This window comes from Brienomyrus brachyistius, chromosome 7 (genome assembly GCF_023856365.1).
Source record: "Brienomyrus brachyistius isolate T26 chromosome 7, BBRACH_0.4, whole genome shotgun sequence".
Classification (NCBI taxonomy): domain Eukaryota; kingdom Metazoa; phylum Chordata; class Actinopteri; order Osteoglossiformes; family Mormyridae; genus Brienomyrus; species Brienomyrus brachyistius.
Window position 1 is genome coordinate 14,530,330 of NC_064539.1, and position 18,371 is coordinate 14,548,700.

General features: G+C 40.1%; 1 protein-coding gene across 4 annotated transcripts in view; it reads left to right on the plus strand.

Moving 5' to 3' along the window:
• dab2 (DAB adaptor protein 2) overlaps nt 1–18,371 on the plus strand; it is a 33,554-nt gene that overhangs the window by 2,190 nt on the left and 12,993 nt on the right. Inside the window, exons 1-2 of one of the 4 annotated variants that reach the window (XM_049019824.1) lie at nt 7,609–7,871; nt 18,160–18,343. In XM_049019824.1, coding sequence (XP_048875781.1) covers nt 18,259–18,343 — 85 coding nt within the window. In that variant the 5' untranslated portion in view covers nt 7,609–7,871; nt 18,160–18,258. Of the gene's footprint in view, nt 1–7,608; nt 7,872–16,323; nt 16,395–18,159; nt 18,344–18,371 lie in introns of those variants that run through there. The other 3 variants (XM_049019828.1, XM_049019825.1, XM_049019827.1) reach the window with 3 other exon arrangements.

Sequence of the window (18,371 nt, forward strand, 5' to 3'; positions counted from 1 at the left end):
GTGCTGGACCCTAAACGAGGATGTAACATGTAGGCAAGTAACACACAATCACAGACTAAGGACAATTTAGAGACACCGGTTCACCTAATTTCATGTGCTTGGACTCTAGGGAAAATCAAAAATCTGAAAAAAAAACACTGAAACATGGAAAGAACATTTGCAGATATGCACATGGGGTGAGATTTGACAATGCTGAAAGTAAGAGGCCAGAGTACTACACTCTGAATCACCATGTGTCCCCATTCAACAATAATTAAGATAATTTCACTTTGAAAACTCTCTCATGCCTGACTATGAAACTGCTTCAAACACAACTGGAAGAGAGCTAGAACAGCATACAGTACAATGGAGGAGTCATCTATTATGATATAATGCTTGCTTCTGAGTGGTGTGTGTCTAAGTGGTTTAGGACTCTCTACCTATAATCAGAAGGTTAGTTGTTCAAATCTCATGACTGGTAAAATGGTTTCACCATTGTGCCCTCGAATGAGGCCCTTAACCCCAATTACTTCAGGGATTAGCTGACCCTGCTTTCTCAGTTTCATGTCACTTTGAATAAACTCATCTGCTAAATTAATGTACTTTGTTCGTATTTTTCCCCAGCAGTATCCCAAGAACCCCTGCATTCCCCCTGATGATCATAGCTTAGCTTCTGGCAACATTATTGTAGAATGAAAGTGCTCCAGCTCTTTCAGAATGTTGCTGCCAGACTAGCTTTATATGACTAGCTATATCCTTCTATGGTTTGCCCACCCTCTCAGCAGCCATTCTAATAGAGCTGTCCAGACCAGACATCTGAGGAGACGGGTGGCCTATCAGCTTTTTTCTGCTGTGAAAAAATGTTCCAGAAGTAAATACAGCAGTGGTTTCATTTGCACCACCAGCAAGCAATGAGTGAGTCAAGGGGGAAATGAAGAACAAGTGAGAACTAGCACAGCTGTGAGTTTTTGGGTTCAGTTTTAGTATCTGCTCTGTTGACACATCCTGTTTTTATTAAAGCTATTTTAATGCAAAACATGCTTTTATAAAATAATTTAATCACTCGTCTTGCTACACTAAGCTTAAACAGAGGCTTATTACTAAAATATGCTACGTTTGTATGTGTTGGGAAGTTATACTCTCCTTTTCTCCTGTACGACAGGAAATAAAAGGTGAATGAGTGCTGCTAAATGCAGAATTGCCGAAAAACTCGTTTTTTTTTAAGCTTCAGTTTGTCACAATTATAATAGCTTGACATGAGTAACAAAAGCATTATGCTAATGTGTAAAAATAGCTACTGAAAGCAATTCAGTAAAGATCATTAAATCTTTTAATTTTAGTAATTGAAATTGATTGGGTCCCAAAAGGACAAAATGTTTGTGTTTAAGCTCCCAGATATTTATGCTGAATTAACAGTAAATGGTCCTTTAAACAAAACATATGTCAAACATGCTTATGCTGCCAGAATGAACAATATGGACAATGACCTTCCCTGGCCTTCCCTTGACCTTCACTTTGTTTCATACAAAAAAGTGCCAAAATCACAAAAAAACACTGATACTCTTGGTAAATATTGTATCCAAGAGGGGATGAAGTGCTGATGTCACTTTTTTGCACTTCAGCTTCCTCCAGGCATGTCCAGGAAGAACAAGGGAACGTAATGTGCTGTCTCAGTCAATGTTACATTTCTCATGAAAAATTTCCTGTTTTTTTGCACTGAACTTTTGAAACACAGTTGGAAAATCATTCTACTTTCCATGCTGATGGAAGGATGACAGAAAATATGACTTAATTTTAAAAAAATTTCTAATTAAATTATGTGCAGTTCTTGAGCACCTTCCCTTTAAATAAGAAATACACGCACTGTTACCTTTACTGTAAAATATTCTCTAATCTCTGTTGAGAGACTAGTTTAGAGGTAAGGGAGAGAGATTTTCTCCTTGAAAACTTATCCATGGAAATATTTATGTCATCAAGAAAAGATACAGAGAACAGGACAGAAATGCCATCCTCTTCTAATACAGTATTGTACAAAAATTACAGGCATCAAAAGCTATTTATCTTGGTAGTATGTTTATATGTGCGCAAACACACAATTTATTTTATTTATAATATTAGAAGTTATGCAAAATAAGAGTAACACAACAAAAACTTACACCAACATGGTGATGATTTAAACATCATTTTCTATGACTGCCTAAGACTTTCTCGAAGAATTGTATCTTGTGTTATTGTGTTCATTGTAGCTCTCCTATTTGATATCAGACTTCCATTTGCGTTCTTCTACCTCCTGAGGTACAGCTAAGATCTTTTCTAATACAGTCTTTCTCCGATGGTGACTTTAAATGGAGGTTTACATTATCGGTAGCATCAACAGCCAGACTGGTGTTTCTGTTACTGTTACTAACCCGGCAATCTGCAAGCAACTAGGGTAGCTTAAACCTGCTTTACGTGATGCTTTCAGCACAATGCCAGTTATTTGGTTGTGGTGCAAAAGAACAGGAACATAATGTGATTTCCTTGAAATTCCATAGCCAGGATATATCATGGTATTCCCCTTTGAACCAAAGTGACTAGCACTAGTTCTGTTTGATTAATCCATCAAATGAATCAAAAGTGCAACTGATATGATTCTCATGGGATACACTCTGCAATGGCCAACTTGTTTTTTATGAGCTAAAGTGGAGGTAACTGTTGTCATTTGCCAGACAAGGAAATATGATAGTCTGAAATTGAAATTACCATGGTTGGGACAAGTGGGGAAGCATTGGTTTCAATATGTACTTGGAGAAGGTGAATTAGTCTTCTAGAGCCAAAGGGGGGTTTATGACAGATGTACTGATTGAGATTTAAATTAAGGATGATGCAGAGTTTACTAAAACAGCAAATCCCTGCAGGATAGCATTAGATAGCACGAACTGAAAGATCCCATGTGGGTCAAATTATATGGCTTGTCCAAAAATCTTGCTGCCATTATTGGCTAAATTAGGTAAATTAGCTAAATTAGTTAAGGGTGATAGGAATCAGATAGTGGTTGACAGTATCAAAAGGTACAGACACAAGCATATTGCTTGAAATGTATCTGCCGTGCTTATATGTTTCTTTGGATAAAAGTCTCTTCTAAAAAATAATATGTATACATTATTTAAGTGTACAATCCAGTAAAGGGGTGCAAAAAATAAATATAACAGAGGTGCCAAACATGCACCATTGGGCCTGGTTAATTGTTGCAGGATAAACCTAAACCTATAGTTCAGTGTAATACTGAAATAAGTGGAACTAGAAAGAGAACAAATAAAAATAGTTTCTTGACCAACAGAAGGACATTAGTTATCCTACACATTATAGGTTTGGCACTACAGTTAATGTTCTTTTGTGTCATTTTAATTGCTAAAGTGACATACAGTTATGTAATGCTCCAACGAGTCGAAGTTATGGATGGATAGATTTAGACTCAGAGTAAAGTTAGCAGCACATAGAATCTAGAACAGGGGTCTCTAACTTCAGTCCTGGAGGGTCAGAACCCTGTGTAGTTAATTCGTTCCCTGTTCCACCACAAATGATTCAGCTCAAGAGCTGTGTGGTAATTAGCAGAAGGAGTTGAATCAGGTGTGTTAAATGACAGTGAACCGAAAACTGTGTAGGGCTCCGGCCCTCCAGGACTGGAGTTTGAGACCCCTGATCTAGAAGCACATTGAAATCATGATCAAATGGAATACCCCAAGACGTCACGAAAAATATATTGTTTATCTTCTTTCTGGATATGGCTAGACATTTTAACAATTTCTTACCCCAGATGGAGAAAGGTTATGAATCTTGTCATGAGTGTTTTTCCGCCAAGATTAAGGCTTTAAATGGTCCAAATATCAAAAAGAAAATTATCCAGGAATCTGCAGATGTTTTTTGTCCCAGCTGAGGTCAGTGTGCATAAGTACTATGAGGAAAAAGGTGCAGAGAAGAAGTATGTGACAAAATGAAAATCACTGCTTAAACAGTTAAACCTTATGCTGAATTTTATGTTCTACAAAGTCTAGGAGAAACGAAACAGTTTTATAATAACAATCTCATATTAACAGCCAAGCAACTTAGTCGCTACTGTGTCGTGGTTTGGGAAGGCTTAGCTACGCCAAAAGCAAGAAAATCAATTTTTGACTAGCCTGGTAAGATCTGTTTTGAAGCAGTACTTGAAACGAGTAGCATATGCTTATAAACACTCTAATATTACTTATGCAGTTTAATGCAATTCTTCACAGTGGAGGCCACAATTCTTCCACAGAACTATGAAATTACTGGAAGTGTTAAACTGAAACAGTTGTTACTGAAACTAGTTATTGTGTTTAAGAGGGTGAACATACATGGGGGCACTGGGTGAAAAAAATTTTCTTCCATCCATCCATCCCTAATTCAATGAGAAATTGAAAATGCATAGATGTCACAGTAGCACAGTAGTTAGCACTTGTGTGCATTTTCTCCCCGTGTTTTTGTGGGTGCTCTAGTTTGCATCCACAGTCGAAAAATATGCTGTGGTTAACTGGAGTTACCAAATTGCCCATAGGTGTGTGTGTCTGAATGAGTGGTATGAGTGTGCCCTGCAATGGGTTGGTGCCCCATCCTGGGTTGTTCCCTGCCTTGTGCCCTGCAATGGGTTGGTGCCCCATCCTGGGTTGTTCCCTGCCTTGTGCCCTGCAATGGGTTGGTGCCCCATCCTGGGTTGTTCCCTGCCTTGTGCCTATAAGCTCCAGTCTCACTCCCCCTCTGAATAGGACAAGGGGTTACAGAAAATGGATGGACAGACCTTCACATAGAGGTCAAATTACTTTTCATGGCACTGCATGTATAGAATTATATTATTCAATTCTTTATATTCAGCTGAGCCAGAAGACTTCAATACTACTTCAATGATCCCTTTAATGCACAGATATAACTCATTAATACCTAATGATGAGATTGGAATTCCTGGAGACTTTTTCTGAGTGTTAATGGCAGATTGTGCAATTTGCTGTATAAAAATGTGTTGTGAAATACATGGAGAAAGAAGAGTGGAATGAACACAATGTGCAGTTCTACAGCTAGCAGCTGCGGGTGAAGGACAGCTTCATACATAATATTAAATGTTTGGTTTCATTTAGCATGGAAACAAAGAGCCATCAGTGGAGATTGTGGCTGAAACAGTGGATTTACTGTGAACTTCTTGCCTCTTCAGATACGTTCCGTTGAAGTTGCCGAGAAAATGTGACCTCTCTTTCTCGAGGCTTTCTGTTAACATGGTTGCGAACCTTAAACATGGGCTATAATTTGAAAGGGGTGCCAAGAATTCTGTAATTTTACAGAGTACTTTACTGTTTAGCAAAGTTTAAGTTGAAGAAACTGTGTATTTTTGTGGAATTTATGTCTGTTATATATTTGATATGGATCACCAAAAGATGCTATCATTTTATGTATGTTTGCAGCTGGAAAATATATTAATAATGATGCAGCTATTCCTAGAGTGGTCGTGTATTTTTAGTTGACTAGAACTGTCAGGAAAAAATCAGCAAATAAAAATGGCAGTTTGTGAACAATGCTTCAAGTGCATTTGCAAGAGTATTCACCATTGGTCTAAATAAAGCAGGGCTCACTCAGAAGACAGCTGCAGTAATTGTGGACTTATATGGGGAGGCCTACTACACCCAGCTTCTGCTGCTGGAAATGGAAGATGAGACAACCCACTCTTTTTTCCATTCCATTTCATTTTAGACTGATAGAGATAATTCTGTCTTTGGGTGAGATTTTTTTCATATTCAAGGGCCACCATGTACTGTGGAGGCATTCATTTTTGTGAGAGATAGCATTGACTGCAAATCATCTTCCTTAAACTTTGTAGTCACACTGCATGGCGTAGATTTGGTTTTACAGTAGATGAAATGATATCCGTGCCATATGAAGATATGTTTTTTACAATTTAAATATCTTAAATTTAGTTCGATTTTTTTATAGTTTAATAAGTGGCTGAGCAAGGTCCTTAACCCCAGTTACTCCAGGGACTGCTGCTCACTCAAAAAATGTGTGTTGCTTTAGATAAAAGTGCCTGCTAAATAAATGAAATGTAAATTTGCCCCACACATACAATGCTCCATCCAGTGCTTAAAATGAATTGTTGGTATTAGTTTGAGAATAATGTTGAGATGCAGAGTGTAGGATAAATGACACCTGAATGCAGAGGGTCACTCTGTTTCCTTCTGTATAATAAGCACTGTCAGCAAAGTAGGGAAATTTTCTAACAGGAAGGAAGAGCTGTTCAGCACAGCTTTGTTCCAAGGCTAACGGGCCAAAAACACATATCCTCTCCACCTCGCACACTGGGGCTGTCATTATCTTCTCCTGACAACAAAACCACACAGATTTTCACTTCGTAAATGATGTGTTTAAGGATTAATTTGTCTCTGGTTTTAAGGGCACACCACTGTTTTTGTCTTGGCACATGAATGCAGTGAGATACACACAAGTATTTCAGTCTGTCATTAAGTGGTTCTTTTGGCAGATTTCCTTATTGCCTGCTACTTGGCATCATCATTCAGTCAACTGAAATGGGAAAGACTTAATTAAATCTGCTGTAGACATATAAACATATAATCATTTATGAATTAAAAAAAACAACTGTTTCCAAAATATCCCTTCATCTACTAACCGCTCATCCAGGTGAGGATTGTGTGGGGACCCGGAGCCTGTCCCAGCTAACAGAAGGCTGGAGTGCAACATGCCAGTCCCTCTCAGGAAAAACACATGCACACTTAACCATACTCTAAGGGCAATTTGGAGGCACAAAATAGCTGAACTGCATCCTTTTGAATAAAACTTGAATAAAACTCAACTCAAAACTCAACAGGACGGTACTGGAGGACCCAGAGAGAACCCGTACAACAGGAGGAGGACTGTCAGACTCCACACAAACTTCACACACAATCTTGGTAGTATGAGAAAACATTGGTACCCACTCTGCCACCATGCCGCCTCCAATGAGAAACTAGCTTTGTAAAATTATAGGAAATTCCCAAACAGATTAAACAAATGAAGGTTAAATATTACTTGGGCTGGGGTGTGACATGATAGATGATACATAGTACATTTGTCTCTTTTCACCAGGGCTGGAGGTTTGAATGCTGCTCACGCCTTGCATTATGGGATTCATGTGTTGTTCCCATGTAGTTTGAGTACTTTGCTATTTTCACATAGTTGAAAGGCATTACAGTAGGTAAACTAGTCTCTTCAATTTGTCTGGAGTGTGTGTTGTGTTGTGTGTGTGTGTGTTTAGATTAGGTTTATACTACATTGTGTGGACCAAATGTTTTTTTTCATTCCCTTACATGCTACTCCCATGTTCTCGGAATGACAATAAACCTTTTGGATAATAATATGACTAATTATTAATCATTAAGTAATAATAACAACTAGTGCAATTAATTAATTAATTATTGCGATGACAACAATAATTATAATGATAATTGTGAGTGTTATTATTATTATTATTATTGTGGTAAATAAATAGGGCACATGAACTGGACAGGGATCCATTGCAACGTTGCTTGTCATGGCCAATGGGGGTTGGAGTTCCCCGTCGCAATTATAGAAAAGGTATTTGTGAGTCGAGCAGTCGTGGCGCTAGGGGGGGTTAAAAGTCTGAAATAGCAGCAAGTCAACACTGCGGGGGGAGTAACTCGGCTCAAGGCAGCGTAGCAGAATCCAGGTCACCCTCCGACTCTGAATATCTGATTAGAGGCATTTCGGAGAGGCTGGGAGCTAGTTTTTAAGCAACGTACCGACGGGAAACGAGCCGACCTGACCTCTCATTTTCACCTTGCCTGCCGGCAAGGGTAAATATTCAGGAATTATGTGCCGCTTCAAGCCTTATGACGGTAAGCACGCTCTGTTGCATGTATTACTTTATTAATCAGTGTTTTGTAGTAAATTGTTTTTTCAGTTAAGATCTCAACGCCAGACAAGCGATGTCCGCTTTTGCTATGGCAAAGTAAAAAACGAAAATGCCACACGTATCTTCGTTTTGTTGATTAACTGCGGTGTGGCTCGCTTTTTTCGGACAGCGTAATTTATCGCTTAAAGGGCGCAGGAATCACCGTATTATTCGAAGCAATGTATTTGAAAGGATTACGCGTCATTGCACAACTTGTGTAATCCGTTACTTTCTGGGCATAGTAAAATTTGTACAGGTAATGGGTGAGCTTTAATGGGCTGTCTTTTAACCCTTCCGTTGTAGTTTTCGTTATGCTAAAATAAAGTTTCTTTTGTTGGTATCCAGTAAATTCAATACTTTTGGTATGAATTGCACCAATTCCTGAAAGATTTAAAGACTTAAATCGTATTGTACGACCGTCAGTGATTGAATGGAACAAAATGAGCGTTTATACCGCTATCCAACATCAAGTAGTTAAGGATAATCATATCGTTTGTGTGTGGTTAACTTATTTTTGAGACTTGTTCGAAGCTTATTTTGTGCGGTCACATAAGTTGTAACGATAGATTTGTCATGTTAATTATTTGCATTACCGTCTTTTCTGTGTATGAAATACTTGTACTTTTGTTTGGAAACGCAGGATTTTAACAACATAAAACTTGTTTGTTATGCGTCTGAGCATTTAAGGTACTAAAAAGTAGGCTTGCTGTTGTCAAAAAAAATGAACTGCCTTTGTTTATCAGGTTTTTTTTTTATTATTATTTTTTTAAACGACGCTGATGGTTAAATACATGTGGAATGGACTCTTCTTAAAGATGAAATACTTTTGACTAAATTCAAGAAAACCAAGTAAATAGCAGGGCTATCGAAGTGTAATTAGGACAGCAATTGTTAATGGCTCAAACATCTGAAGAAGATATTGCAGGTCCAGTCCCCGGGAAACTATCGCTCTTCGGCAACTGACACACTAATTCTGAATGTTAAATGTTTTGGTGTATAAATCGGTAGCTGCACGATTTCATAACAGTAATTAACCAAAAATACGCTCTGTGACATTAGACGAGACATCACTCAGTTTCCACAGGGCTGTGTTTGGTGGTCTGTCGATCAGTATTTGTCATTTAAGAACTCGTGCATGTTTTAGGTTTTTCTGCACTTTGATAAACAAAATGGTTGTATATGGAATGGTCTTAATCTGTTGCAGGGTTGGGAATGTCTAACTGCTTTAGAGTGAGTCAGGATTAAAGTGAGTCATATTTGTTTAGCCAGCTTGTACTTCTAATAAGGTGGTTAACTATTCAGGCTCTATCATCAGTTTTAACCTTTCTGTCTGCAGCTCTGCATTTTTATTACACAAACACGTTTGCATTCATAGCTTTGTGGGGAATGTCCGTTCATTTCTAAGGGCATAACCCTAATTCCAACGATGACGGCCTTAACCCTTACCCAGCTAACCTCAGCCATAAATAACCAAACAAAATCCAAGATTATTGGCTTTTTAGTTTCATGATTGCAGTCATATATTTTGATGAGTCCCCCCCCCCCCCAAAAAAAAAAAAAAAAAAACGTAGTCCCCACAATGTTGAAATGTTTTTTTTTTTTTTTGGTCCCCACACACACATATAATGTAGAGACTTTATGATTCACCTTTTAACTGGTGGCTGCCTTTTGCCAGAATGTACAATATGTGTTCAACCCTTAGGAATGTCATTCATCTTGGCTTTAGTCACTTTTATTTCCCCCAATTGCAGTATGCCCTCAGGCCTAATATTAATGATATTGTGTGCGTGTCTGAAGCACACATTGTAGTGGACTAATACTGCCATGGTTTTTATTGTTTGTGAAGTATTGAATCCAATTTCTGCATGTAGAAATGGCTGTAGTGTATGTATTGCTCTTCAGTTTTGGCAGAAAGAGCATTCCTGAAGTAACCCAGTGTTCCTTTATGGGGGGTGAAGGAGACGTGGAAACCTTGTTACTGTTTGATTAACTGGTTAACTGTGACTGAAGAAAATAGTTTTAATAGATTCTCTTTTATTAATGTTGGCAATGGGTAATGGAGCAAAGTCAACCTGCTTCAGTATCTTAATGTTACAAAACAACCGCATCTACGTTAAGTTGTCATTTGATTGTAGTTTTATGTGTGAGAATATTCTTGGAGTAAATTTGAGGCTTCTACGCCTTGGTTACATGTCTGAGGCAGTTTTCCCAACTTGGTTTTATTAGAAGCAGATGTTCTACAGTGCTTGCCACAGTATTTTGCGGTCTTTAACTTTGCTTTTCAGCCCTATCTGTTGACTGTTCAAGATTAAGTTGTGTTTTTGTGCCACCTAGAGTTTCATTTTGGTGTCTGTTTCTGTATTCTTTAAATGCACAACCTCTGCTGTAGGTGCTGTTTCTTCATACTGTATAAAATGGAAAGCAATGCTTGTTTTAAGCTACTTTTCCCCTGTTTTACATGTATTTCCAGCAGTCAGAATTCAAAGTACTTGTACATCGCTATTATGATCACACAACAGGTACATTCAATGAAATGTTTAGATACCATTTATGCAACGGTATGACTGACTACATTTCATCTTTTAGCACCCTTTAGCTTTAAATACCCCCCCCCCCAAAAAAAAAAAAAAAAAACAAAAAAAAACCGTAATATTAAAACAATGACTTGACATTCGTTCATGAAATGGTGGTGGATCTTTGTCCTGTTTAAATTCCTGGGAAAGATCATTTTATAGTTTTTGTCCAACCCCCCCAACACTGAGAATAAACCTTCAAGCTATGTGCTCAAAATGTTTAAAAGTCTCGGGAGACTTCAAGTATGGCCTAGTTCCCTCCATTACCCATGTTCTGGATTGTAGTTGGTTAAAAGACTGCTGTATGTTCTCGATTGGAGAATCTTGTGGATCCTGTACTGTGAGCTTGCTGGACATACAGACACACCACTATTCACACTCCTGGACATATTATTGGAAATGTGCACTAACTGCTTTTTGGTCATGTGCTTTAACTAACTTTTTGTTTTTCCTCTTCCTGTTTTGGGATTTTTATACATTTTGAGGGCTGATTTATAAGGTGCAGCCTCCCTGAGTAGAGACATTATGAAACTTCTATAATTGCTCTAAAGCCTGAAATGGTGGTATAAACAATCATCACTGAAAGATTGCACTAACTTTCAAATATGTAGTGTTCTTGAATGTATGTTTTTTGAATTATAGCATGTACTGTATTGTTTGCCCTAGTAGAGGTAATGTTGTAGTGCTGATTTTTGTGGTTTGTGCAGTAATCGTATATTGTGTTTGCTATTTTCCAATTATTCTGACGAGCATGGCAGAAGAATGTGTACCATTGTACGAGTTTGCTAGAAAAGAACAGGTGCTCAAAAAATGTCTGTTCATGAATGTAAACCCTCTGGTCAAACATTGACTGACAGTTCAAAGGTAGGAAAGGTGTTTTGCTGATGGGTTGATGTATCATTGTTTTATGTCAGTGGCATAAAAATCTATAGTGTAATGACATGCACTTTTCTGGGAGAAAAAAAAAAGAAATTGTATAAGGGTGTCTCTTTTAACAGGCACAGCTACGAATGGACTGCAATACCATATGATGCCTAATTGGACACAGTAGCTATATGTACCACCAGCTAAAGATTAACTAGGTCAGTTTAATCTTTATGGGACTTGTGCATGTGAGACTGCTATCAAAGCAAATTTGAATTTTATAGGTTTATTATATTGTACTGCTTCTTGTAATTTGACATGCCTAACATTGTGCATTGGACACCCATACTGGTGTGTGCATGTGTGCCACTTTTCTCCCAGTACTTGAAAAGCAGATAATATTTGAAGCTGTTTGCTGCCTTTAAGGAGGATTTTATTAGGCTTCGCCATACAAATGAAGTAATTTGCCAGTAATCTTCTTTTGCCTGGTGATTGCTGACACCTCAGATTCAAGTTTTGTCATCGATGCAGGTACAACCTGCAGTGAAATGCTTATTGTAAATGCTCCAATTAAATATTACTAAAAAAAACTGTAAAAAGAGATGAGAGATTTGATATAGTACTATCTATACTATCCTTGTCCTGGATCGGTCGGATCTGACGTGCTCATGCCCTCCTGCCATGCATACTGGCCTATGCCGGTTGGACAGAGTTGTGGTGAGGAAGGAAAAGCCCTCCCTCCCACTCTCTGGAGGCCTGAGTTCTGGCACAGTGCTGTAAGACCATAGCTCTGCCCAGGGAAGCTGTGAGGAACTCGTTTGAAGTTCACATTTTACATTTAACTTGCTGTCAGTTAGGACAGCAACTAAGCCAGGGTGATGTAAACCCCCCTTTTAATAGTTCCCCAGTACAGGAACATGGGGTTTTCTTGCCATTTAGCTTGAACAGAGACTCTCACCAGGCATTTTTGATGAAGAGTAGTATTGTTGGAGCGGGGATGTGGTATTTGGTTGCAGTGCTATTTATGTAAAATGTATATCTGTTGGATGAGTTTCTTGAGAGTTCAGCTTGGAATTGGACTTTTCATGTTTGTGTTCTTGAGGAAAATGCACATTTACTGTTTGAAAGGCACACAGTTGTCCCATAGGACTAGGAATGCTTAGATTGAGGGAGCAGTTGCTGTAGCTCCTTGAATCTGTGCTGGGAATTTATTACTTAATTTTTCCTGGAACTCTGACATAATATCCTGTATGACCTCTGCTTCCAAAACACCCTGCAAGCTGTGAGTTTCTGTGAGTAAAACTGTTACATTTACTGCACGTTTTGCGCTTCTAGAGACTGAAAGAAAATGGATAGTTTTTGGATGTACAAGGATTCTTCTAGAAGAATATTTGAATTATTTAACCAAATTAGAACTAATTCTTTGAAATTATGGCTTAAATAAATGGGTGACTACAAGTTCAGGGTTTACTACTGCCATCTTAATGGAACATTTTCATTGAAAACCAAGGCATTAGCTTTTTTTTTTTTTTTTTTTTTTTTTGTCTCACTCCTTGTTTCATCCTCATAATTGGATTAAATATTTTTCTTTCAATTAGCATTTGGCCTTGAGTTGAGTCATCTTGTACAGGTGTCCTATTCTTTGTTTTGTTTTTCTACTATTCTTTTGGTAAGTGTCTGATGTGCACCAAAAGTTTTATGGGGGAAAATATGTCTTTTGCCAACTTGTGTGTAATGCTTTTCTTGGTAGTTAATATTAACATGAGTACAGGCCCGTTATACTCCAGTTGACCTTCTCTTGGACTAATGGGTAATGTTAAAACCCTAGTTTAACAACTCAGAAATTTATTTCCATTTAAATCATGGCTGATTCACTTTTTTGTGAGCCTTATGACGTTGAAATACTTTTTATATACATGTGCAAAACCAAATTTTAAAGGGGATTTTTGGGAGGAAAGTAAATAAACATTTTGTTATCCATCCATCATCTCCTGCTAGTGAGTCGAATGCCTTCTCCAAGTTCACAAAACACATGTAGACTGGTTGGGCAAACTCCCATGAACCCTCCAAAACCCTGCAGAGAGTATAAAGCCGGTCCACTGTTCCGCGGCCAGGGCGAAAACCACACTGCTCCTCCTGAATCCGAGGTTCGACAATCCGGTGGACCCTCCTCTCCAGAACCCCCAAATAGATCTTAACAGGGAGGCTGAGGAGTGTGATTTTCCCCCTATAGTTGGAGCACACCCTCTGGTCCCCCTTCTTAAAGAGGGGGACCACCACCCTGATCTGCCAGTCCAGAGGTACTGCCCCTGATGTCCACGCGATGCTGCAGATGCGTGTCAACCAGGACAGCCCCACAGCATCCAGAGTCTTAAGGAACTCTGGGACGGATCTCACCCACTCCCGGGGCCCGGCCACTGAGGAGCTTTTTAACCTCCGCCCCAGAGAGGGGAGTCCACACCCAAGTCCCCATACGTTGGAAGGCGTGTCGGTGGGATTGAGGAGGTCATCGAAGTACCCCCCCCCCCCCCCCAACCCAAAACGTCCCAAGTTGAGGTCAGCAGCACCCCATCCCCATCATAAACAGTGTTGATGTTGCACCGCTTTCCCGCCCTTAGCCGCCGGATGGTGGACCAGAATCTCCTCGAAGCCATCTGGAAGTCGTTTTCCATGGCCTCGCCAAACTCCTTCCACACCCAAGTTTTTGCCTCTGCAATTGCCAAAGCCGCATCCCGCTTGGCCTGCCGGTAGCTGTTACCTGCCTCTAGAGTCCCACAAACCAAAAAGCCCTGATAGGACTCCTTCAGCTTGACGGAATCCCTCACCACCAGTGTCCACTAGCAGGTTCAGGGATTGCCGCCGTGACGGGCACCGACCTCCTTATGGCCGCAGCTCCGGCTAGCCGCCTCCACAATGGAGGCTCGGAACATGGCCCATTCGAACTCATTGTCCCCCAGGACATGGGCAAAATTCTGCCGGAGGTAGGAGTTGAAGCTCTGTTTGACAGCTTTATGCTTGAACACGGTGTTCATTATGGACAATCTGTGACAAACACAGAAGTCCAATAACAAAACACCTCTCGGGTTCAGATCACACCCCTCCAGGTCTCACTGTCATTACCCACGTGAGAATTGAAGTCCCCCAGTAGAACAACAGTCCCCGGGAGGAGTGCTCTCCAACACCCCTTCGAAGGACTCAAGAAAGGGTGGGTATTCTGAACTGCCACCTGGCGCATAAGCGCAGACAACAGTCAGGACCCGTCCCCCCACCCGAAGGTGAAGGGAGGCTAGCTTCTCATCCGCCGCGGTAAACCCCAATGTACAGGCGCCCAGCCAGGGGGCAATAAGTATGCCCACCCCCACTCAGCGCTTCTCCCCACAGGCAACTCCAGATTGGAAAAGGGTCCAACCCCCCTCAAGGAGACTGGTTCCAGAGCTCAAACCATGCATCGAGGTGAGCCGGACTATATCTACCCGGAACTTGACAACCTCGCGCACCAGCTCGGGCTCCTTCCCCATCAGAGAGGTGACATTCCATGTCCCTAGAGCTAGCTTCTGTAGCCGAGGATCGGACCGCCAAGGTCCCATGTGATTTACTGCCCAACTCACATCGCACCCGACCCCTATGGCCCCTCCTATAGGTGTTTGGGCTGTGCCCGACCAGGCCCCATGGGTGCAGACCTGGCCACCAGGCACTCGCCATTGGGCCTGGCTTCCAGGGGGGTTGGGGCTGGCAGTGACCCGCGTCCGTTCAAGGGAAACCGTGGATCCAATATCTTTTTCTTCATTATGGGTCTTGTGAGCCGCACTTCGTCTGGGTCCTCACCGAGATCTTGTTTGCCTTGGGTGACCCTACCAGGGGCATAAAGCCCCGGGCAACCTGGGATCATTAGAACAGGCATACCCCTCCACCACGATAAGTTGTCAGCTCCAGGAGAGGCATTTTGTTTTCCAAAAGCATTCAATTTTGCAGGACCTTAAAGGTATATTGTAGCTCCTGAGCATGCTGCGAAAATATAAATAGCCCTTTGTTTGTGTTGTTAATTGTGTTCTCAATTGTCATGTGAACCCTGTGCGAGCTTCATAAGTCTTTAGCCTCACCATCCATCGTCAGACCTCCCTATGTTTCCTGTTATGTGGTTTTAGTGGATGTTTAATGCCTATATTTGTCCATTTTAAGGGCTTAATAAAAAGATGGTGTTTTTACTTGTCGTAAGCCTCCTTGCTTCTCACCGGCTCTGAGATGCCTTGGTCTGCATGACATTATTATGTGTGTTTCTCCATTTTTAGTTTTTAAAGACACTCACGGACTGCTGTGTGTGCTCCTGAATGTTCAACACAGACATTCCTAGGTTAAATGTTATTTATATTAGCATAAACACCTCCCTCCTTTCTGGTTTCTGCTGCTGAGTTTCCTGTTTAAAGTAGCAGAGATGGCAAAATGCTCTATGGGAGTTGGGTGAAATTGTCACCTACCACTTGTGAATTCCCTGTTGGGGAAAAAGGATATGTTGTGTATACATAAAATGTATAAAATTGTCTAGTGTAAATCTTTCACAGTATGGTTAACCATAAGTGTCAGCTCCTAAGGTACTGTTTTAAAAACCTATTGTTTTCAAGTTTCTTTTGGCTTATGATTCCTTGTAATTAAATGTTTTATGCTGGTCCTTCAAAAACACATCTCTGAATTTTAACTGAGCTCTAACTGCAAAACTGCTGAGATGTTTTGCATTCAGATCAAAGTCTACAAATCAACAGCTTTTTTTGATCAAGTGTCAAAACTGAATTGGTCTTGTTCAAATGCTGAAGTCAATGTTTTCTAGTAATGTTAAATCACAGTTTAATAAAGATCTGTGACTTTGGAGAATGTGAGAATAACTTGTCACAAGATCTCTCTATGGAGGATACACTCTCTACCAAAATTATTAACTTGTTGGTGGCTCAACCTTTGCACACTTTCAATCTTGCTGTTCTGTAGCGGGTTATTCTGCTTGAATTGCTAAGAGGCACAGGATGAAAGTGAGTGTGGAGGTATGTCTAATTTCTTATTTGAGCGTACTGTTATGGCTTTCTTTCCTCCCAAAAGTCAAAAGAATCCAACACCTAAGAGAGATAAATGTTGTGCTTTGACTGCTTTCTTTGCAGTATCTTGCAGTTATCCTGTGTATATTATGGATGTAGTTTTAAAGACCTACTTATTTACACAAGAGTGATCAAGTTACTTAGGGTATTGTTTTTTAGGATATCTGCTGACCTATAAATTTTGTTCTAAGGTCATTCTCTTTAAGGAAGAGGAAATATTGCTTGTTATATATAAATAAGATTAAAGAATGGGCTCAAGGTCTTACAGTAATCCTGGGTCACATTTCCACTTATGTTTTTGCTGTTCAAAAGGCCCACTCAGTTGTAGGTCTAATGTAGTCTCTGTTTTAACTAAGCAAGATCTTGGGTGATACTGAAGATGTTGGGTGTCCAAGTTCCTGAAAGGCATCTACACAAATTCAGGTCTCTGAAGATGATTTGCTCATCTTTCCTTATTGAAAACCTTTAATTGTACTGTTACTTCATGAAATGCCTGATTTTAAAAAAATATAATTTCACCCCCTTTTTTAGTCACTTGAGCTTGAATATAAAAGCCGAGATATTAAGTAGGTTTTTTTTAATTGAATAGTGGAAGAATTGTGCAACTACCTCGTCCCATTTTATACCAGTATCATACTGCTTTGCTATGCATTGTCTGTGCTTATTGAACATTTTAGTCCGGTTTTCATGTCAAATGTGACTTCATACCATAATGGCAGTAGAAATCTTGATTAAAAATGTAGATATTTGCATGCTGACTAAGTGTTTCAAATTTCAGCATGGAAAACAGACTGCAGAAAATCCTGACTGGGGTGTCTTGAGGTTCCATTTTATAGCTCCCAGATGCTACAGGGGTTGGCCCATATGGGTGGGGGTGAGGGTTGCTCAAGCTTGCCGTGTAACTACCAAAGACTCTCCCCCACTAATATGAACATATGGTGGTTTCAGTTGAAATAATATGCAGGCCATTCTAGGCAATGGAGGTAATCCACAAGGTAACTCTGGGCTGTTCCAGGCTGCTCATAAGGCTTTTCTAGAATTTATGGAATTAAATGAGTCTGAATATCAGTTGCCTTATGGGCTGCTAAGGAAAATAGTAGCTGAGGTGTGTTTTTCCAAGTTTTTTTGCACACTAAAAACTGCTCTTAGTAAAGTGACTTGCGTATGCACACTACTTTTTCCATTTATACAGCTGCACGTCTTGCACTCCCTTGGTGCTTTTCTCAGTAGAGCTGAAGTCTTGCTATTTGATCTTGAACAGGTCTGAAACGTGTTCAGAATAAACATAGACTGTAACATTTAATGTGTGTGTTTGTATAATAAAATGTATATTATAAATGGATAATACTGGGGTAGTGTTTTTAAGTTGAAAATTTAGATCATTTGTGACAAGTAATTTTCACATTATCCCTACACTTGGAAGTACATTAAAAAAAAAAACCCATAATAGCAAATTTTATTTATGTTGAGTTGGTTATTTAGGTGAATATAACTAACACTGATTATACTGCTCACTGACAGCAGGGCAGAAACATAAATCGCGCGACTACTGGGGCTGACAGTCGCTGCAGATTTCTGGCCTCCGAAGCTGTGGTCAAAGTCTGAAGCCTGTGGCTGGATTTAGAGGTCTGTTAATCAGAGGTGTGACTGAGCCCTTGACAGTGTGGGAGTAACAGCGGTCCACTGTTCCTGTCGGCTTCTCTCCCTTCTGTAGGCGCCTGTTGACTATGTGTGACTGCTGAGAAGGAGCCGCTGTGACCAGTACCCCGTAGGAGCCGCTTGTCTGTTCTAACCTTCCCAGCGATCAGCTGAAATGTCAGCGGAAGCAGAAACCAATGTAAACAACCAAGCTGACCCTGGCCCAGCCAAGACCCCAGCTAAGAAAGAGAAGAAGAAAGGTGAGTCTTTGCCCACCTTGGTCTTCAT